Source organism: Sceloporus occidentalis, unplaced genomic scaffold (assembly GCF_023333645.1).
Source record: "Sceloporus occidentalis isolate IW3139 unplaced genomic scaffold, rSceOcc1.0.p SCAF_5, whole genome shotgun sequence".
NCBI classification, from domain to species: Eukaryota; Metazoa; Chordata; class Lepidosauria; order Squamata; family Phrynosomatidae; genus Sceloporus; species Sceloporus occidentalis.
Window position 1 is genome coordinate 13,258,835 of NW_028316985.1, and position 20,245 is coordinate 13,279,079.

Consider the following 20,245-nt stretch of genomic DNA (forward strand, 5'->3'; position numbering starts at 1 on the left):
CCCCCAAACCTGGTCTAGAGCAATGATACAAAAATAGTGTGGTCATTAGGTCCAGATTATTCCTTCTAAAACCAGGCCTGCAGTCTAGATGATATCAGAGGTGGGATTTTGCACCCCCAAGACCACTCCGCCACCAGAATCATTATCAATTTTTTCATATAGAGCTTATGCGGGCAAAGTGTAGCTCTGGGACCACAGGGGCCCCAAGGATATTTTTGTGATCCTTGGTCCCTCCAGACTGTCTGGTTTTTTTTTAGCATGCTAAAAGGTGAACTGCCTCTTTTAGAAGCCACCTAGAGCAGTAACTCACCTTTGAAACAGGTTGCAAGGTCCCCCTGCACTTTAACATCAAAATCACCAAATTTTCAAGATCAGAAGTAGATTTCCAGCCACTTGCAGATTTGTTTTTGGCAGTTTTGCCAGTCTGTGTGGTCCCTTTGGGGGAGGGGGTACTAGGGGCAGAGAATTGGCCCTGCAGACTTGCTGCAGTGGTCTACCTGTGATGCAAAGAAGGCTAGAGTTCCACACCTTTATCTGCACAGGTTCAGGTTGAATCCCAATTCTAGGGCAAAGGTTGGATAACGATTAAGAATGAGAGTAAGAATAGAAAAAGTTACTGGTTCTTCACTGCCCCATTTGTCTTTGCAATAAAAGATAACATGGAGGTTGATCCTGCTCCCCTTGCCTTTCTGATGGAGATGATGTGCAAGATTATGGGAATTCCTGAAAGGAAAAGACTTTGGGAAAGGCAAGAAGTTTCTTTAGACTCTTCCCAGGCTGCATTTTGAGTACCAGTGGACCAGGTAAAGCTGGAGGATGGAATTCCTTGCTTTCCAACAGATGTCAAAGACATCAGGAAATCAAATCAAGCATTCCACAAGATGGCTAGTGATAACCACTAGTTTAGAAGACATGAGGATGGGACACAACATATTGATAAAGTAAAGACCTTGTCATATTGAGGATGGAGCTAGCTTGTTTTCTGCTGCTCCAGAGAGTAGGACCTGGGACAATGGATGCAAGCTACAGGAAAAGAGATTCCACCTTGTCCTAGACATTAGGAGGAACCTCCTGACAGCTGTTTGACAGGGGAACACACTCCCTCCTTCTTTGAAGGTCTTTAAACAGAGGATGGATGGCCATATGTCAGGGGTGCTTTGACTGTAAGTTTCTGTATGGCAGGAGGTTGGACTGGATGGTTCTTGGGATCTCTCTGATTATATGATTTTATGACCTGTAATTATTTTGGCCATAACAGTTCTATAGAATTTCCATGTTCAGAAGCAATATGCATCTCCATGCTCCTTAGTGATGGTGGTGAAGGGTGGTGGTAGTGGGAGAAACTAACTAGGAGTATTTCTGTCACACCCTTCTGGTAAGTTTTCCCAGAAGCATTTGACAGGCCATTGTTGGAAATATGACTTGGCTTTACAATGAATTTTCAGTTGGATCCAACAAGGATCTGGATATCATTTGTTCTTGTTAGTTTAGTCTGCATGTTCAGTTTGGTTTCTACTGTTCATAGGAGGCAATGATCTGTATAGGATGCATGAGGTCTGTTCCCTGACTTCAAATAATAAGAAGTCCCTGTATATCTCAGAGTAGGAAGAAAATCTTCCTTGGAAAAAGTGATTTAGAAAAGTGAATTTGATGAATTATGTCTCCCAAAGTCAGTGAAAAAGGCCAGGCTCTGCATTTTCTATAGTAAAGACATGTAATCTGGGATTAAGACTCAGCCTATTCCCTCTTAGCAAGCAAGCCTCGGACTGTATACAATGACTTCTTCAGTAGAAAAAGGGCCCAGAAACTGCTTCGTAACGGACAGCTCCTTAACCCCTGACACAGATACGAAAGTAAAGAGTAGCAAAATAAATAAAACTTACTGTTTCTTTTCTGGATCCCGTTATGTCTTTACAGCCAGCAAAACATGCTGACACATATGTGAGTCCATTGTCTCCACAGACAGGGTTCCACTGGTTTGTGGCACAGTGACAGTCAGAGTTACATTGTGACGATAAAAGAATTGCATCTCGAGTAATTGGTTGCCTTTTAAAATAAACACAGAGGGATGCACTTAGATTATTCTAGCATTTATAGTGCTATCTTTATTTAAAGTGTTTATATCCCTCTTTTCCATCCTTGCATGAAGCAACTGAGGTGACCCATGAAGAAAAAGAAAATCAAATATATCCATCTATCCACCTAACAAATATAAATGAAAACAAAACCCAGAGGTAGAAGATAATATAAACCAAATCATAGCACAGAAATAAGCTAATAATATTAATAATCAAGAACCAGAGTTGAGCAAATAGGCTGGTGGTAGTTTGTTGGGCCAGTTGTTTTATGAGACAAGCTTAGATGGCAATATCAATTCCTTCTCCTTTGTGAATGGGAATGGTTTTCTTTAGAGCTCCAACTAGAACTGGTATTGAAAAGTTAGTTCACTTTGTGTTGCTGGTCCAAACTGTTATGTTTTTATTGAGTGTTTGCATTGCTGTCTGTTTAACAATGTTTTGACATGCTCATCTGTGGTCTTAAGCCACACTATTATTATTATTATTATTATTATTATTATTATTATTAACCTTTATTTATGAAGCGCTGTAAATTTACACAGCACTGTACATGCAATCTTTTTAGTTAGATGGATCCCTGCCCTCGGGCTTACAATCTAAAAAGACATGACACAGAAGGAGAAGGGAGTGGTGGAGGGAAAGGGTAAGAGGTCCAGCAGTTCCTCTCTACCTCCGAGGCCTGGACCAAGGCAGATGGACTGGAGGGAGGGCTTGGCTTCATAATGGATGGTTAATCATTTTCCAGGGAAAATACATACTCTCAAGTAGGATAATGCATATACAGTACATAGCAATACAGGAAATGGTTTGATAAACAGGCAGCAAAAGAACATCAAATAGTAAGTGACAATTATGCAATGCCTGGGAAGGCTTCTCTGAACAGGATGGTTTTCAACTCCGTTTTGAAGCTGGTTACAAAACCTCTCACAAAGAGAGTAATTCAAGGAAGGCATGAAACAAATACCACTTCTGCCAAAGTTAAACTCTGTTTATTTAGCATGTATAGTACTTTTTCATTCAAGACTATCCAAACAGCTTTAATAATTGTCCTTTTTAATGTACAGTTTTTCATGGAAGGAGCCATTTATTGTTCATATTTGTAAGGAAGAACAAAAAGGGGATACCAGAAACAGGCTTGGTAAAACCAGCTGCAGTATAAATCATTCATTTCTACCAGGTATTGCTAGCTCTTGTTGCATTTTGTTTCCTGCCTGTGGGTTTTCCCCCCTGTTATTTTGAGGGCACTGTATGTGGCTGGATATAGTGACTTCTTGCATCCTGAAAGTTTATCAGGAAAACAGAGCAGTTTTTCAGAATAGAGGTGGCAGCCCCTAGTGTAGAATGAATATACAAGTGGGACTGCAAGAAAATATTGTTCTATACGGTTAGCTATTTGGTCAGGGAGTGCAGCAGAGACAGGCTACTGAGCAGACCTCAGCCTCAAGACCATTGCCTAACATGTTTGCTGTTTCTGAATGAAGTTAGACCAGCAAGTCAGTCGGTAAAAATGTACAAGCCTTGAGTCAAGCTGAGTCAGTAAATCAGTTCTTTCTGAGTCAAGTCAAAGTCGAGTCATTGAAGTAACTTGAGTCCAAGTCAAGTCTTAGCCAGTTGACTCAAATCTACAACACTGGCACTGGGCTTTTCCGATGTGCATCAGTACTTCCTAGTTAGTGTCCCAATGCACAATGAGACTGATGCCCATCAGACCTGATGGACATCGGTCTTGATGTGTATCAGTCACTTTGCCTGCTTACTTATGTAGTAACATAACAGGAACTCCTTACTGGATATGGAAGTTGTGGAACTGCCCAGTTTAATTCCCACAGATGTCCACCCACTTACAAAGAAATAAGTCCCCAACATGCATGTATAACATACCCATCATAGGACACAGTTAATCCAGCTACTGTGCGGTTGTCACAGCCCACTGTCATGTAGAAAAGTGAAATGGCGAAGGCCAGAAATGATGTTGTAAATGCCATTTTTGTTGCAGCGATAACATTTAGTTTGTACTTTTTCATGATGAGCCCTCCAGTAAAGATACCAATGCAGACAGCTGGTAAAATGGCAACTCCTGAAACAAAAGTGAGAGAAAGAAAGTCACATTCTGCCATGGTCAGTGACTGAAAAGGAAAAGGGGGAAATCAAGGGTGTGTGAATGGAAAGAAAGGGGAGGGAAAGCAGAAAGTGTTAACAATGGTAATGTTAAAAGGCCTTAACTATACCCTACCTCTTCCCATTATAGGGAGAATATAAGGGCCAGAATCTCATGGTGGTTTTGTTCAGTTCATGGCAAACCTGTGTATGGGACATCTTCAAGCCCCTCTATCCTCCACTGCTCTGCATGTCTCTTGTGACCTCCCTGATTGAATCTAGCCATTTGGTGTGTGTGGTCTTCCTCTCTTTTTGCTGCCTTCTACTTTTTCTAGCATTATTGTCTTTTTCAATTATTCATGTCTTCTCATGATGTGGCAAAGTATGACAGCCTCAATCTAATCATCTTGGCTTCCAGCGACCCCCCCCCCTTTTTTTTTTTTTTGGTCTATTTGTCTGTCCATGGTATTCCCGCCACTCTTCCAGAGCACCACATCTCAAAGGAGTTTATTTTATTTTTATCTGCTTTATTCACTGTCCAGCTCTTACATCCATATATGATGATGGGGAATATAATGGCTTTGATGATTGTGATTTCAATATTCAGTTGTATACCTTTACTCATTGGGATCTTGACTAGTTCTTTCATGACCACCCTTTCCATTCCTAGTCTTTTTCTTAATTCTTAATTGCAGTCTCTGTTCTGATCAAAGTTTGATCCAAGGTACAGGAAATCTTTAAATTTTTGGATTTCCTCATTGCCTAGGTTGAATTTATATAGATCTTACATAATCATTATATTTGTTTTCTTTACGTTCAGCAACAATTGTTCCAGGTTTTCCGCTAGTAGTGTGCTGTCATCCACATATCTTAGATTGTTGAAGTTCTTTCTTCCTATCTTTACTCCTCCTCCTCCTAAACGTGCTCTTCATATGATATTTTCTGCATACAAATTGAACACATAGGGAGATAATATGCAACCTTGCCTGACTCTCTTATCAACTGGGAACCATTCTGTTTCCCCATATTCTGTTCTAACAGTAGCTTCTTGCCCTAAGTACAGATTCCTAATCAAGACTATAAAATTTAGCAGCACTCCCATGTTTTTAAGAGCATTCCATAGATTTTCTTGATCTATGCAGTCAGAGACTTGGCAATAGTTTATAAAGCACATGTTGATTTTCTTCAAGAATTTCTTGGTGCACTCTATTAGCCATTGTATGTTATCTATGTGCTCTCTAATGCCTCTGCCTTTCCTGAATCTGCATACACCTCTGGGATTTCTTTTTCCACGTATGACTGGAGTCTATGTTGTAGAATTTTAAGCATAATTTTGCTTGCATGGGGAATTAATACTATGATGATGCTATAGTTGCTGCAGTCTTTTGTGTCCACTCTTTGTGGATGAGGATGAATATTGAATATCCAGTCTGCCTGCCATCATTTTGTTTTCTATATTTGTTGTCATATTTTAGTTAACATTGCAGTTGATATCTCTGGATGGATTGTATCAATTTAATTGGAATTATCATCTGTTCCTAGTGATTTTTTTTGGTATAAATGCCTGCTATACATGTGATAGCATATATGCATGTGATTGCAATCAGTGTTGTGCAAGCCATCACACAAGGCTGTCAAAGGCAGCAAATGGTAAGTGCTTGTAGGATTTTATTTATTTTGCCTCATGTGCTGAAATAATTTGGATGGTTTTGGATACTACACACATTGACTTGGAAGACTAAGGGGATGCCACCTGTAGATCTGCCTTAGGGAGTAACATGTCTTTGTCCAGACCTGGATGGATGGATGGATGGATGGATGGATGGAGAAACAGAAGGGTAGATAGAGGCCAAAACTTAGACTCACCTGTTACTAAATTAGACTTGGATGCTGGCTGACCATACTGTTGCTCCATGTATTTTGTGTTGTATGTCAGATAACCAATGAAGCTGTTAAACTGCAGCAACGATATGCACAACAGAGTGAAATACCTTCCATTACCCAACACTCTCTTCAGGGACTTGAAGAACCCTGAAAAAAAAAGAGAGAGATGCATGGTGGATAATATAAACCATGCCTACACAATGTATGATTCATCAATACATTATTTCAAAAATAAATTTGGGGGTTCAGTTCCAGCTCCTGACTGTTGCACCTTATATCATTCAATGGTGGTGATATGTGCTTGAACATGTACACATGCCACAACTGAGTAAAATGGCAATCAATGGGTGGTCAATTCTATGGATAGCCCACCCACTGACATGAAAGTTGGACCATAATAGTTCATAAGTCAATATGTCAGTTGAGAGAGGTGATAACTCCAGTTAATACAGAACCATTTCTTATCAATGTGAAACCATATAATCATAGAATCGTAGAGTTGGAAGAGACCACCAGGGCCATCCAGTCCAATCCCCTGCCATGCAGGAAATCCAAATCAAAGCATTCCTGACAGATGGCCATCCAGCCTCTGATTAAAGACCTCCAAGGAAGGAGACTCTACCACCCTCCGAGGGAATGTGTTCCACTGTCAAACAGCCCTTACTGTCAGGAAGCTATTTGAGGTGGAATCTCTTTTGCTGTAGCTTGCATCCATTGTTCTGGGTTCGGTTCTCTGGAGCAGAAGAAAGTAAGCTTGTTCCCTCCTCAATATGACATCCCTTCAAATATTTAAACAGCGCTATCATATCACCTCTTAACCTTCTTTTCTCCAGGCTAAACATCCCCAGCTCCCTAAGTCGTTCCTCATAGGACATGGTTTCCAGACCCTTCACCATTTTTGTCGCCCTCCTTTGGACATGCTCCAGTTTCTCAATGTCCTTTCTGAATTGTGGCGCCCAGAACTGGACACAATATTCTAGGTGGGGCCTGACCAAAGCAGAATAGAGTGGCACTATTACTTCTCTTGATCTAGACACTATAATTTTATTGATGCAGCCTAAAATTGCATTGGCCTTTTAAGCTGCCACATCACACTGTTGACTCATGTTCAACTTGTGGTCTACTTGGACTCCTAGATCCATTTCACACGTAGTTTCCTTCAGCCAGGTGTCCCCAATCCTATATTTGTGCATTTTATTTTTCTGCCCTAAGTGCAATACCTTACATTTCTCCGTGTTGAATTTCATTTTGTTACCTTTGGCCCAGCTTTCTAGTCTATTCAGGTCATTTTGAATCTTGATCCTGTCCTCTGGGGTATTAGCTATTCCTCCTAATTTGGTGTCATCTGCAAATTTGATAAATATGCTCCCAATTCTGTCATCCAGGTCATTGATAAAGATGTTGAATAGAACTGGCCCGAGGACAGCGCCTTGTGGGACCCCACTGGTCACTTCTCTCCAGGATGAAAAGGAGCCATTGTTGAGCACCCTTTGGGTTCGGCCAGTCAACCAATTACAGATCCATTTAACAGTTGCCTTGTCTAGCCCACATTTTACAAGCTTGTATGCAAGAATGTCATGGGAAACCTTGTCAAAGGCCTTACTGAAATCAAGATATACTATATCCACAGCATTCCCTTCATCTAACAAGCTGGTAATTTTATCAAAGAAAGAGAATAGATTTGTCTGGCATGACCTGTTTCTCTGAATCCCATGTTGAGTTTTTGTGATTATGGAATTGCCATCTAGATGTTCACAGACTCTTTGTTTAATTATCTGCTCTAGAATCTTTCCTGGGATTGATGTCAGACTAACTGGACGATAATTGTTGGGATCCTCTTTTTTCCCCTTTTTGAAGATGGGGACAACCTTTGCCCTCCTCCAGTCTGCTGGGATCTCTCCTGTTTTCCAGGAGTTTTCAAAGATTATTGCCAATGGCTCCGATATTACATTTGCCAGTTCTTTTAATACCCTTGGATGGAGTTCATCTGGTCCCGGAAACTTAAATTCATTTAGATTAACAAGGTGTTCCTCTACTATCTCTTTACTTATTCTGTGCTGAAATTCCCCTATTCTGTCCTCTGCTCCATTATCCTCAGGTTGAGCACCCTTTTCCTTTTTTGAGAAGACTGAGGCAAAGAAGGTGTTGAGTAATTCTGCCTTTTCTCTGTCCCCTTTTAACATTTTGCCATCCTCTTGATGCAGTGGCCCTACCATTTCCTTCTTCTTACTTTTGCTGTGGACATATCCAAAAAACCCTTTTTGTTGTTCTTAACCTCTCTAGCAAGCCTGAGTTCATTCTGTGCTTTAGCTTTTCTGACTTTACCCCTGCACATGCCTGCTATTTCTTTGAATTCCTTTTTCGTGATTTCCCCCTTTTTCCATTTCTTATACATGTTCCGTTTCAAACTTAGCTCCGTTGAAAGTTCCTTAGTCATCCATCCTGGTTTCTTGAGACACCTCCCATTTTTCTTTTTCACTGGAACTGTTTGAAATTGTGCCTTCAGTATCTCCCTTTTGAGAAAGTCCCATCCGTCCTGAACTCCTTTATCTTTTAGTATTTCTGACCACGGAATCGCCCTCAATACTTCTCTAAGTTTACTGAAATCCGCTCTCCTAAAATCTAGAATGTGTGTTTGACTATGCCTGGCTTCTCCTTTCCACTGTATAACAAACTCCAGGAGAACATGGTCACTTCCACCTAATGATCCCACCACTTGCACCCCATTAACCAAGTCATCCTTGTTGGTTAGAATCAGATCTAAAATAGCTGACCCCCTTGTTGCCTCTTCCACCTTTTGGACCATGAAATTGTCTTCCAGGCAAGTAAGGAAGTTGCTAGCCCTTGAGGATTTTGCTGAGTTTGACTTCCAGCAAATATCAGGATAGTTGAAGTCGCCCATCACTACTACATCTCTCCTTTCTGAGTGTGTGGTCATCTGTTCTAGAAAGACATCATCCAATTCCTCAGTCTGACTTGGGGGTCTGTAGTAGACTCCCACCATAACATCCTTGTTGTTTCCCTCCCCTTTAATTTTATCCAGATGCTCTCCACCTGGCTGTCAGTATTGATGTCCTGGATCTCTTCACTGGTGTAAATATCTCTGACATATAGTGCTATTCCTCCTCCTTTCCTGTTTGGCCTATTTCTCTTAAAATGGTTATACCCCTCTATTTCCACATTCCAATTATACGACTCATCCCACCCGGTTTCGGTGATGCCTATTATGTCATATTTGCTTTGTTGTACTAGGAGTTCAAGTTCATCTTGCTTATTTCCCATGCTCTGTGCATTAGTGTAGAGACATCGCAGACCATGGGTCCCTTTTACTTGCTGCCTGTGCAAGTTTTTTTTTGCCTCCCACTCTTGGGTCCTTGCACTTTTTTTCTTGTTTCCTCTATGTCAGTTTGACTGTTTTCGCCATTCCTTTCACCTTCGAAAGTCGAAGGCTTTCATGGCCCACATCCATAGTTTTTTGTGGGTTTTTCAAGCTATGTGGCCATGTTCTAGAAGAGTTTCTTCCTGACATTTCACCAGCATCTGTGGCTGGCATCTTATCACTTGGTTCATATTCCAGAGTTATGTAATGATATCAGAAGATTAATGTTTCAGTGATTCTGCTGCTCCAGTTTGATCTGTTTTATATTGCTTGATTTATTCTGGAACACTAGGCCTGATCCCATCCCCTAATGTCTTTTTGTCTGTAACCTAGTGGTATAGTCTAGTGCAATTTCCCTTGTATGAAAAGAAAACCTCTCTCCTAGGTCTTCCACAGCTGTGATGTGTGCCCCTTGATTTAATACTAAACCACAAGTTGAAAACCTAGCAGTGAGGGAGAGAACAGGCTGGCCCAGCGTCATCAGGGGCTAGCCTGAAGATAGAGCGCCCTCCCTCCATAACTGTCATCTTTCGGCCTGTGAGGGAGAGAGTAGGCTGGCCCAGTTCCACCAGGACTAGCCTGAAGAAGAAGAGCCCTCCCTCCGGCCCATCTGCCTTGGGCCAGGCCTCAGAGGGAGAGAAGAACTGCTGGACCTGATCCCCTCCCCCTCACCATTCCCTTCTCCTTTTGTATCGTGTCTTTTAGATTGTAAGCCTGAGGGCAGGGAACCATCTATTATCCCCTCTGTTGTAAACCGCTCGGATTCCCAGTGATTGGGCGGTATATAAATAAAACCTATTATTATTATTATTATTATTATTAACACTACTAATGCAATTGACAATAATGCGAATAGTTATTAAAAAGTAAACTGCAGGCTTCATTAAAAAGTAAGCTATCCATGAGGTCTTAAATCTGGAACAGGATCCAGGAGGGAATGAAAATTGGAGCTTTAAATATTGTCTGACCACTGAGACACTGATTTGGATTGGGATCAATGAAATTGCTAATTGCATTGGATGCAGAAGGATCACTCTGAATTAGGACTGCAGTGAGGGCAAAGAATCACAGCCCTCCTGCTGTGTTATCTCTAGTGGAAAGCCAATTAAGATAGGTACTCCATAACTTCGTATTCCTTTTTTTTAAGTGGTTCATTGGCAGGAACTCTTACACATGAATACTGCACAGATCACAGTAGTACACTTCCTGTTCATTGCTGGAAGATTTCTGGGGGACCTCTCCCTTGCCAGCCATCAAATTAGAATTGAGTCATCCAATGGGACCAACTATCCTTAATTATTTCAGCACTTTTGGGGAATGGCTTAGCTCTGAAGACTTTTTTTAAAAAATGGATTTGAACATTCATGGAGTAGAGGTCAATTAAGAGCTACTAGCAATGATCCTCAAACGTAACCTCTTTACTTTGTTTATAGTACGAGGACTATTAGCCAGGGTGGTGTAGTGGTTTGAGTGTTGACCTACAACTCTGGAGATCAGGGTTTGAATCTTGCTCAGCTATGGAAACCCACTCTGTGACCTTGGAAAAGCCACACTCTCTCAACCTCAGAGGAAGGCAAAGGCAAACTACCTCTGAACAAATCATGCCAAGAAAACACTGTGATAGGTTCACCTTAGGATCTTTCTAAGTCAGAAATGACTCAAAGGCACACAACAACAAGGACTACTAGCCCAGGAATAGTTTAAATACCCTGAAGGCATGAGATACCATATGACCTTGGAAGCAATATGCAGCCACCCCTTCTTCAGATGGATTGGGGCTGTGGCAACCTCATGCCACATCCCCAATCTGGCCTCTCAAGGGCGCAAAAGGATCCACAAATGTGGCTCCTTTTTGTGCCCTTGAAATTGTGCCATAGCTGCTGCAGCATGGCTATATGGTGCCTCTTCAGCGCTATGTCATCTGGATGCAGTGTCAGAGGGGAATTTTGATGCCGCATGCTATCTGGAGTGGCGCGCAGCATCATGGTGCCCTGGTGGCATTGTCAAGGGTGTGTGCCATCTGGACACAATGTCCTAATTCTGCTCCCAGGTCAGCACAAAGTGCTTGTCTGTACAGGGCCTGAGTCACTATTTTCTTTAATATCACTACTGGCTTTTCTGGGGGCCTAAAACAGGGAATCGGATCTCCCAAATAGGTCATTCACACACCCCAGAACAGGACATGGCAACTATAACAATTGCAAGTGCTTCTAGGACCCTCTTAGATTCTATCTTGCTCACTGGGATCAAGATTCTGAGTCTTGATGCAGTCTAACATGTCTAAGTGGACAGTTGGTTGGCTCCATTTGGGCTACACTTATGTTCTTACCTTTCAGGTTACTTGAGTTCCCTACTTCTTGTTGAGTCTCAGACAGCTGTTTGTGGCTTTCATTATTGTGATCTTTCATTTTTACAGAATCCAGCTTTTTTGTTCCAGGAGCATTCCCAACTTCTTTCTCCAGGCTTTTAGGCAAGAACAAGAAAGGGATGCCAGAAAGCAGGTTGGTGACAGCAGCTGCTAAAAATCCCAACCACCATGCCCCAACCCAACGGGAGTCAGTTGGAGTTATAGTGATTGTACCTAGAAACAGAGAGATCTATTATCTGTTTGTTCATATAGCACTGCCAAATGTTCATATAATGCATAGAGAAATTGTCCCAATAAGCATATATGGTCTGCATTGGACTGAACATGGACACCAAATGAGACAGAGGAACCAAAAATTCTTGATCAATAGAATGGGCAATGATATCAATGTATTTGAAGATTATAGATAGAAAGGAAACATTTGGTGGGGGGAAATAATTATTTCAGTCTTGTTTTATTGTATTTACACACTTATCATATTTACACAGGCCATAACCAGGAATTGCCAACATGTTCAATGTTGGTACTCATCAATGAGTCACTGAATTCTTGGTGCTATGTCCAGTGGATGAGAGTGATTACAGGTCAGGCATGATCAAGCCTTGGCTCTCCTGATGCTGATGGTCTCCAGTATCCATCAGCTCCAGTCATCACAGGTGACAGAAATTTTAATTCAATAATATTTGAAGAGCCACAGATTCTCCATGCCTTTCCTGTGCCTCAGGAGAAAAGACATAGCTGAGATGGATCACAAGAGGATGCACCTACCTTTGGTTCAGTCATGGGCACCTGTCTGGTTATATAGATAGGCTGTGCTCCAGAAGGGATACCTCCTTGGCTGTAATTGCCTATCCTTGCTTTGTAGAGAGCACATGTAAATACACAGAGGTTTATCTACAGCTTTCACAAAAGCAACCCAAAGTACTCATATCTGTGCAAACTACTGGCCAGGAGCATGAGAGAACACGCTGCTTACAGAGCTAGCAGTGTTATTTAAACCAGTAACCCAAACCATAATCCACATCATATATTGAAATGACCCATGTTCAGACTTGCATCTTACCCAGGTCCACAAAGCCAACATCCACATAAATTTTGGCTAACACAGATCCCAAAAGGAAGCCAGCCATAGGGCCAATCATTGCTATCGTGTGTAAAATTCCTACAATTATAAAGAAAATAGGATCAATAAAGTCATAGGCATATAAGGTCATATATTCTGCATTGTTTTACTTAGTTTCACTCTGCTTTTGCCATCTACAGCAGTGAATGTCATTAGTTAGCATTTGTGTATACACATCCATGAGTGCACATTGGGTACACTTTTTCCTTCTCGAGGATCAGTAGTGTTCTAGGATGATTCACACATTCCAATTTTTTTTAATGCCTACACCTAAGATTTTTATATGATGATGAACTAGAAGGAATGAAAATGTGTGTCACTGGAGCATTTGACAGATATGAAAGTCTCCTATCCATTAGGTTAGAGGTGGGAATTGTATATCTGTGGCCCCGCACACTCAGAACATCGGGGAAAAATTTGTTGGAACATTGTAATACTTGATTAACCACAACTTCCCAAAGAGCATTCACTGCTGCAGCTCCTAAATTATGGACTAGTCTGCCAGAGGAGATCCGTCTTATCACTACCTTAGATGCCTTTAAGAAGGCACTAAAGACGGATCTCTTCCAGTTGGCTTTCCCATTGGATTTGGTATAGAGATGATAATATATGAACTGATTTTTGGAGATTTTAAGGAACTAATAGGGATGTATAATTCAGTATTAGTATTTTATTGACTGTTCAATTGCATTGTATTATTTTAATGATGTAATTCTGCTTCCATCCTTGGAAGAGGCGGGACATATAAATAATAATAATAATAATAATAATAATAATTATTATTATTATTATTATTATTATTATTATGGCCTCCAAACCCCTTGACACCATGGCCTTCAGAATCTATCAATTGCCAGAAATAAATCAGCCTAAAATGGACAGTTACTCCCAGACGGCTACAGGAGTTAAACTGACCAAGTTAATGTCCTTTCATTCCTTACAGCTGTTGGGCGTGCCTTTAAAATACAAAACAAAACAAAAGTGATCTTATAGCCACTTTAGTTTTTTTAAAAGTGGGTGAGGGGATGACAGAGCTCATGGAGGTCCAGAGAGGTGGGTGCAGTTTGTGGATTCTCCATAGTTGCCCCCTCTTCCCTAGGTAATATTTTTTTAAGAATCCTGAAAACAGAGGAAGAACTGTTCAGGTATCTGGCAGAGCAAATGTTGCCAAGGCAACTAGATGAGCATACCTTGCTTTATTATACTGTGACAATACAATTATCAAAGCACTATGTAGTAAACCTTGTGTCTTGAGCATGACAACATCCCGCCCTTCCTCCTAACATTTAATCTGAGAGTAAATTACTGGTTTCATTTGTTCTCAGCTACATTGTCATGTATTTATTGAAGATACCCCACAGTGAAATTATCACATTAACTACTGGATCCCTGATTGGTTGGGAGCCAAGGATTGGACTGCTTTTAGGAGTTTTAAAAGAGTATTTTAACTGTGTTTTTAAAATGTTTTTATCTTTTCATTATTTTAATTGGTTTTTATTTTATTTCTTCATCGCCTTGGATGTCTGGTGGGCTGGGAGGCAATAGAGAAATACTTTAAATAAATAAATATGAAGGGAAGAGAAGAGACGTGCTTCAGAATGAAGGGCTTCAGAATGTTGAAGGCTGCCAACAAAGTTGAAAAATAAATGAAATGCTTCAAGTATAAAGATAGGACAGAATTTCACATTCCATGGCAGACCATATTTCACAATGAAAGTGAAATGAAGCCCTAGTTTCCAGAAGCCAGTTTTACAATAAAGTGTGATGAACAATTGGAATGACATTTGTATATGCAAGCATGCTTTTTAATACAGATGTGCATGCATTACCTGGCTGGGTCTGGCTATTGCTTTTTGTCAAAAATATTTTAAGTAGACTGAATGAAAGTGGGACAAAACCTTTGTCAGAACCACCAAATCCTAAATGGAGCTGTATCTGGACTTGCCCTGCTTTAAATGCTGCTAACAACCAAACACAGGTGCATTTCATCATACCATCCAGCCTCACAATTGACAAAATCTGAAATATCTTAACTTGAAAATCTGCCTTTGTCCATTACATTAGGAGGTACTAAATACCATACAAATCCCACTGTTTTAGACATTACCAACATAAAAAGGAGTATCTTCTTCCCTAGAGAAATCATCAAGGTAAGAAATGCCCAGCGGAGTTATTGGTGTTTCACCGATTCCACGTAGTAGGTTCCCCAGCAAAACAAAAATCCATGCATAAGATGTAACTGTCTCATCACAGTCTGTAAGTCAAACAATTATAACAGCAGAATGAGCCATACAATGCAGGTAAAGGTTATTTTCCAAATGGCTCCAAATGGACAATACTGATAACAGTGAAAAGAAATGGAACAGAAGCTGGTAGTTCCCCCATCTGTTCAATAACTGCAATGGCCCACAGTTATATTTTTCTTCTCCCTCTATATGTCAAGGCTTTCACTTTATTAGATCTCCTGCATTTTTGTATTTCTTAAAAAGAGTTTTAGTCTATGTTTGGTTGAATCTGCTTATCTGGAGCCCATGGATGTGGCAGGCCTACTGTATTTCTTCATTCTATTAGTGGTAGCAGGTGGCTTCTGTGTCAGCAGGGCAGTAAATCTGTTCCAGGTTTTAATCCAAACTTTAAAGAATTTATCCAAGGTACTAAAACCTAAGCCTCAAATAAATTCCACAACTTGGATAGTTCTTTTAAAGTATGAACTAAAATCCAATACAGAATCATTGCTACCATTTACATGGAAGCCAGCAGCCTGGCTACATTTTGTTCTCTGTAAAGTTTCAAACATCAGAATTGTTATTGCCTCATAAATTGAGCTTCATAAATTAACAGAAGTGGTACCATTAGCTGGAAGGCCTATCTTTGTTCTGTAGCTTAGCTTTTTACATCATGAGATCCACCCTCCTTCCATAATAGGGATTTTAATCCTTGGCTTCCTCATCTGTGAGGACAAATAACCACCTGCACTATTTGCACTGACCAAATTCAGTAGGCAGAACTAATTCCAGTACAGAATGGATTATGATGTGCCTGCCATGCAGCTATTAAAGATGTGGAACACTCTGAGAAAAGAAGAGATGGAACACATTGACGATTGAGCCAAACCAAAGCCAGACTTCAGAGCTAAGTAGTCAAGGCACTGTTTAGATGGCCATATCTGTTGGTTAACCTTTTGTTCACAATGTTTTTGTTGGTTTTTTTAAAAAAACAAACACAGGTCTTTCCTTTAAATTCAGTATTATTATTATTATTTTAGAAAAGCTTTTATAAATAAAAAAGGAATCAAATAAAATTTTAACCAGTTCTTACAGAAAGTAGTAGACCACAGAAAACCCATCCCCTGTTATGTTAAAAATTACTTGCTGCCATGTCATTACATGTTCGTTCCGTGATATCACTAGTGATACCGAGTGATTAGACTGGAGGTAGAAAAAATGCACAACATTGTGTCACAACATGAAGCTATTTATAAAGATCATAAGAAGAAGTGATGAATGTGGCACAACAGTGTTTTTTTTTTTTGGGGGGGGGGGCTCCATAAAGCATAATGTATTATTCTTCATTTAATGCTTACAAATATCCCATAAGAATCTGCAGCCTTACCTGATCCTGGCCTCCTTTGCAATCCTAGTGTTGTCTGATTTGCTAAACAGGGAGAGACACTGGAAGATGAATTGTCTGATGTCCTTGGTGATGTGTCATATCTATAACTTAAAATAAAGAAGGTTTAATCTAGTAATTGTAGATGAATGGATATAGATATATATGCTTTGCTGCTGGGAAGAAAGAACAACATTATACAAACGCACTCACAATTTAAATAAGAAGAGATGAAGTAATGGATTTGGAAGCAATTTCATCAATTATGTTTAATGGTATGTACAGAAAATTAAATCAGTTTCCCAAGCATTCAATAGATGAAACCCATTAGTTTCAGATTTAAAGTTTTTTTTAAATATGGCTTAAGGGTGGTATTCTGCAGATTTGGAACTGAACTGGCATACATCACCAGGACAGCTGGCACTAGAAGTGGGGATTGGGCCATGCATAGCCTAGACTAGTAGCTGTCAGGATGTGGGAGGACATGGTATTTGGCCCATGTGGACACCGCCATAGTTAGCATAGTCAGTGTTTATGAATTCTGGTCATTGTAGTCCAACATCCTGGACATACATGAATGTTCCCACCCTTGCCTCATGTTCTCACATAGAAATCCCCTAGTTTCTCGCCCTGGTGGCACAGTGGTTAAGTGCTTGTACTGCATCCACTCACTCATAAACCACAAGGTTTTCGGTTCAATCCCAGGCAGGACTCCAGGATCCACTTAGCCTTGAATCCTTCTGTAGGTCACTAAAATGAGTACCCAGCTTGTTGGGGGCAATTAGCTTATAGTTGTAAACCACTTAGGGACTGCTTAATTGCACTGATAAGCAGTGTAGAAATGAACTTGCTATTGCTATTGCTATAGTCCCAGGCCTACTAAGGATGCATCTACACTGTAGAAGTAATGCAGTTTGACACCCCTTTAAGTGGTTAGCTCCATCCTATGGAATTCAGTGATTTGTAGTTATTCAAGACTTTAGCTCTCTCCCCCAAACAGTGCTAATGCCTCAAAAAACTATAAATCCCAGGATTCTGTAGGATGGAGTCATGGCAGTTGAAGTGGTGCCAAAATGCTTTATTTCTACCATGTAGATGCACCCTTAAATTGCTGAATAGTACATCAACACTTATGTAAATCCCATTGATTTCAATATGTCTACTCTAGTGAAGAGTAACATCAGTGGGCATGCAACTTTTCAAGTAAACATGTAATAAAAAACATCCAGCCCTGCCAAAGGTTTACAATCTAACACAGATGCAAAGGACCAATACAAATATAAAACTATGCAGTGCATTTGTAAAACAAATTATCCAGACAGACATATAATGACCAATGCAATATAATATACAGCAAACTGACAAATACATATGACTCAAACATACAAGATGATAAAACAATATTAAACTAAAATTACAAAATTCTAAAATCTAGATAAAATAAAAGTAAAGATAGAAAATCTCCAGCTAGCAATTGCTCATCTGCCTACTGCCTGCACCTGCTTTAGGTACCTTTTACTTAATTATAAATTGAAATACCTCTCAGCTCTCTAAGCTGTAAGATTTACAAAAGAATAGAAAATCCTTATCATAACAGCCCAATGAAGACTAAGGACGCTCAGAGGACACTAAATACTGAATGAAGGTATATCTGCAGTAAATGGTTATATCAGTTTCATACCACTTTGCATGTCATGGTTCCATTCCAGAGGATCCTTAAATTTGCAATTGTGGTACTCAACATTTGCTATTAGAAATATCTAATCTACTCTGCAAAACTACAATTCCCAAAGTATTGTAAGTGTTCTCCCTATGAAAATGAAATGATTTAATCTTCATCCTCTCTTCTCAGGATATTTTGTTTTCATCACCAATAGGGTTGCCAGAGTGAGAACTGGAGAGGATTCCTGTATAGTTGTGTAGAAGAGGACATTTCTGTTGCTGTTACATGTTACCTTATTGAGTGACAAGCAACACTGGCTGAAATTTCCTCTTCTACCCAACCACTCAAAGTACAGCACAACTCCACACTTTCCCCTACCCAAATTACAATTTCCAGGATACCTTAACATGACAATTAAAGTGGCCTCAAACTGATGCAACCGTGTAGTGCAGACACATTGTCACTGCTGTGGATAGATGGGTGGAAAACTGGGAAGGATGGAACGGAATTACTGGTATTCTGGACAGAAAATTCTATACTGGAATGTTTTGCTACAGTTTTCATTATGTTGGAAGGATAACAAATCTTGATACAAAGTTAAATATAAATACATACTTACTATCCCATGAAGAAGTGAGGCATTGCTGTTAAAACACTCCCGAGAGACATGACAAAACAGCCAAGAGCAATTACCTTTGGCCGGTGAAATTTGGCTCCAAAATAACTCACAAATGCAATCACCAGCAAATTCCCTGGAAAAATATAGCAAACCATTGATGATAAGGGTATTTCACAGAACCATGGCCTCAGAGTGCAGTTGGAAGGTAGCTCAGGGTCCCTTAGTGCAACGGCTGCATACCTTTCAACTGTCCTGATTTGACAGGGACAATTCTGATTAATCCTGTGTTATCTCACTTTTCCAGCTGCTTTTAAAATGTCCCAGGTTCTCTCTCTTCTTCCCACATTCCCTCTTTGTCCTCAGCACACTTCCATTGTTGAAAACTGAGTTCAAGTGCAAAAATCATCTGCACTCAGTAACTCAGGACTGGGGAGAAGAGAGGAGGCATAGATTCTTTACCTTCCCAGTAGGCTCAGGTAAAAGCCAACTTCTGCATCCTGTCCTAACTTGCCTGTCCCTACTCATTAATAACTTTTACCATCTTAAGCACATTTTAATGTTGCTTGGCCAAATGGTTTTATCTGTGAAACATTTTTGGGTGTGTCCCTGCCAATCCAAGAAATCCATGGCTAAAGCATCCCTAACAGATGGCAATCCGACCTATGTTTAAAACTTACCAATGAGGGTAAGCCCATCATTCTCCAAGGGAGCCTGTTTCACCATCATTTGGTGAGCCCAAAAATAAGATGTTTATTACTTTCTGGCACCACTAAATAAGGTAGCCTCTTTAAAAAAGCTTATAGCCTCAGTAAAATAGCCATGAAAGCTATCAGGAAGGATTTGCTTTTACTGGGGGAAAAATCTTACTTGATTTTTTGAATTTTTGTATTTTAAAAAGAGCCTTTTTTTTTTTTTGTATTTTTGAAAGATCCAAAAATGTGTAATGCTCTATTTATAGACTATAAGCTGTAGATGAGGAGATGGGCAACTTCCAGAGGGTAGGGAGGATCTCATAAAGTTGTGATAGAGATTGTGAACCACAATCTCTATCACAACTGCCCTCATCATGAAGCAATTCAGAAGTCACTTGCTGTTCAGTTCCTGTTTTTTTTAAAAAAGATATCTCCTTTAAAATGCCCTAAAACGCCCCCATGTCACCCCAGAAGGCAAAATAATCCCCCCACATAGGGAGAGCATAATACACCCAGGCCCCAATTGTAAATCTTATACGGCAAAAATCTTTTAAAAAACAAATGTAAGAATAAAATCATTCATAGAGAGGCCATGGTGTGGTGTTTAATCCAATTTTTTCTCATTTAGCTTATTAGCTGCCATTGATCAGTGAGTGATCCTCTTCCCACAGTTCCCCAGTGTCCTCAGTGGGTGACTATCCTAATATCCCACCCCAAGTGGTCCTTGTGGTAC

At 40.2% G+C, this 20,245-nt stretch overlaps 1 protein-coding gene across 1 annotated transcript in view; it reads right to left on the reverse strand.

Annotated features, from left to right (window-relative positions):
• Nucleotides 1-20,245, reverse strand: part of LOC149311673 (solute carrier organic anion transporter family member 1B1-like) — a 32,616-nt gene that overhangs the window by 7,589 nt on the left and 4,782 nt on the right. The window contains exons 3-10 of the mRNA XM_089527634.1: nucleotides 18,821-18,953; nucleotides 16,542-16,648; nucleotides 15,037-15,183; nucleotides 12,870-12,968; nucleotides 11,768-12,019; nucleotides 6,042-6,206; nucleotides 3,960-4,155; nucleotides 1,884-2,046 (exon numbers count right to left, since the gene is read on the reverse strand). Of these exons, the coding sequence (XP_089383760.1) occupies nucleotides 1,884-2,046; nucleotides 3,960-4,155; nucleotides 6,042-6,206; nucleotides 11,768-12,019; nucleotides 12,870-12,968; nucleotides 15,037-15,183; nucleotides 16,542-16,648; nucleotides 18,821-18,953 (1,262 nt within the window). The remainder of the gene's footprint in view (nucleotides 1-1,883; nucleotides 2,047-3,959; nucleotides 4,156-6,041; nucleotides 6,207-11,767; nucleotides 12,020-12,869; nucleotides 12,969-15,036; nucleotides 15,184-16,541; nucleotides 16,649-18,820; nucleotides 18,954-20,245) is intronic.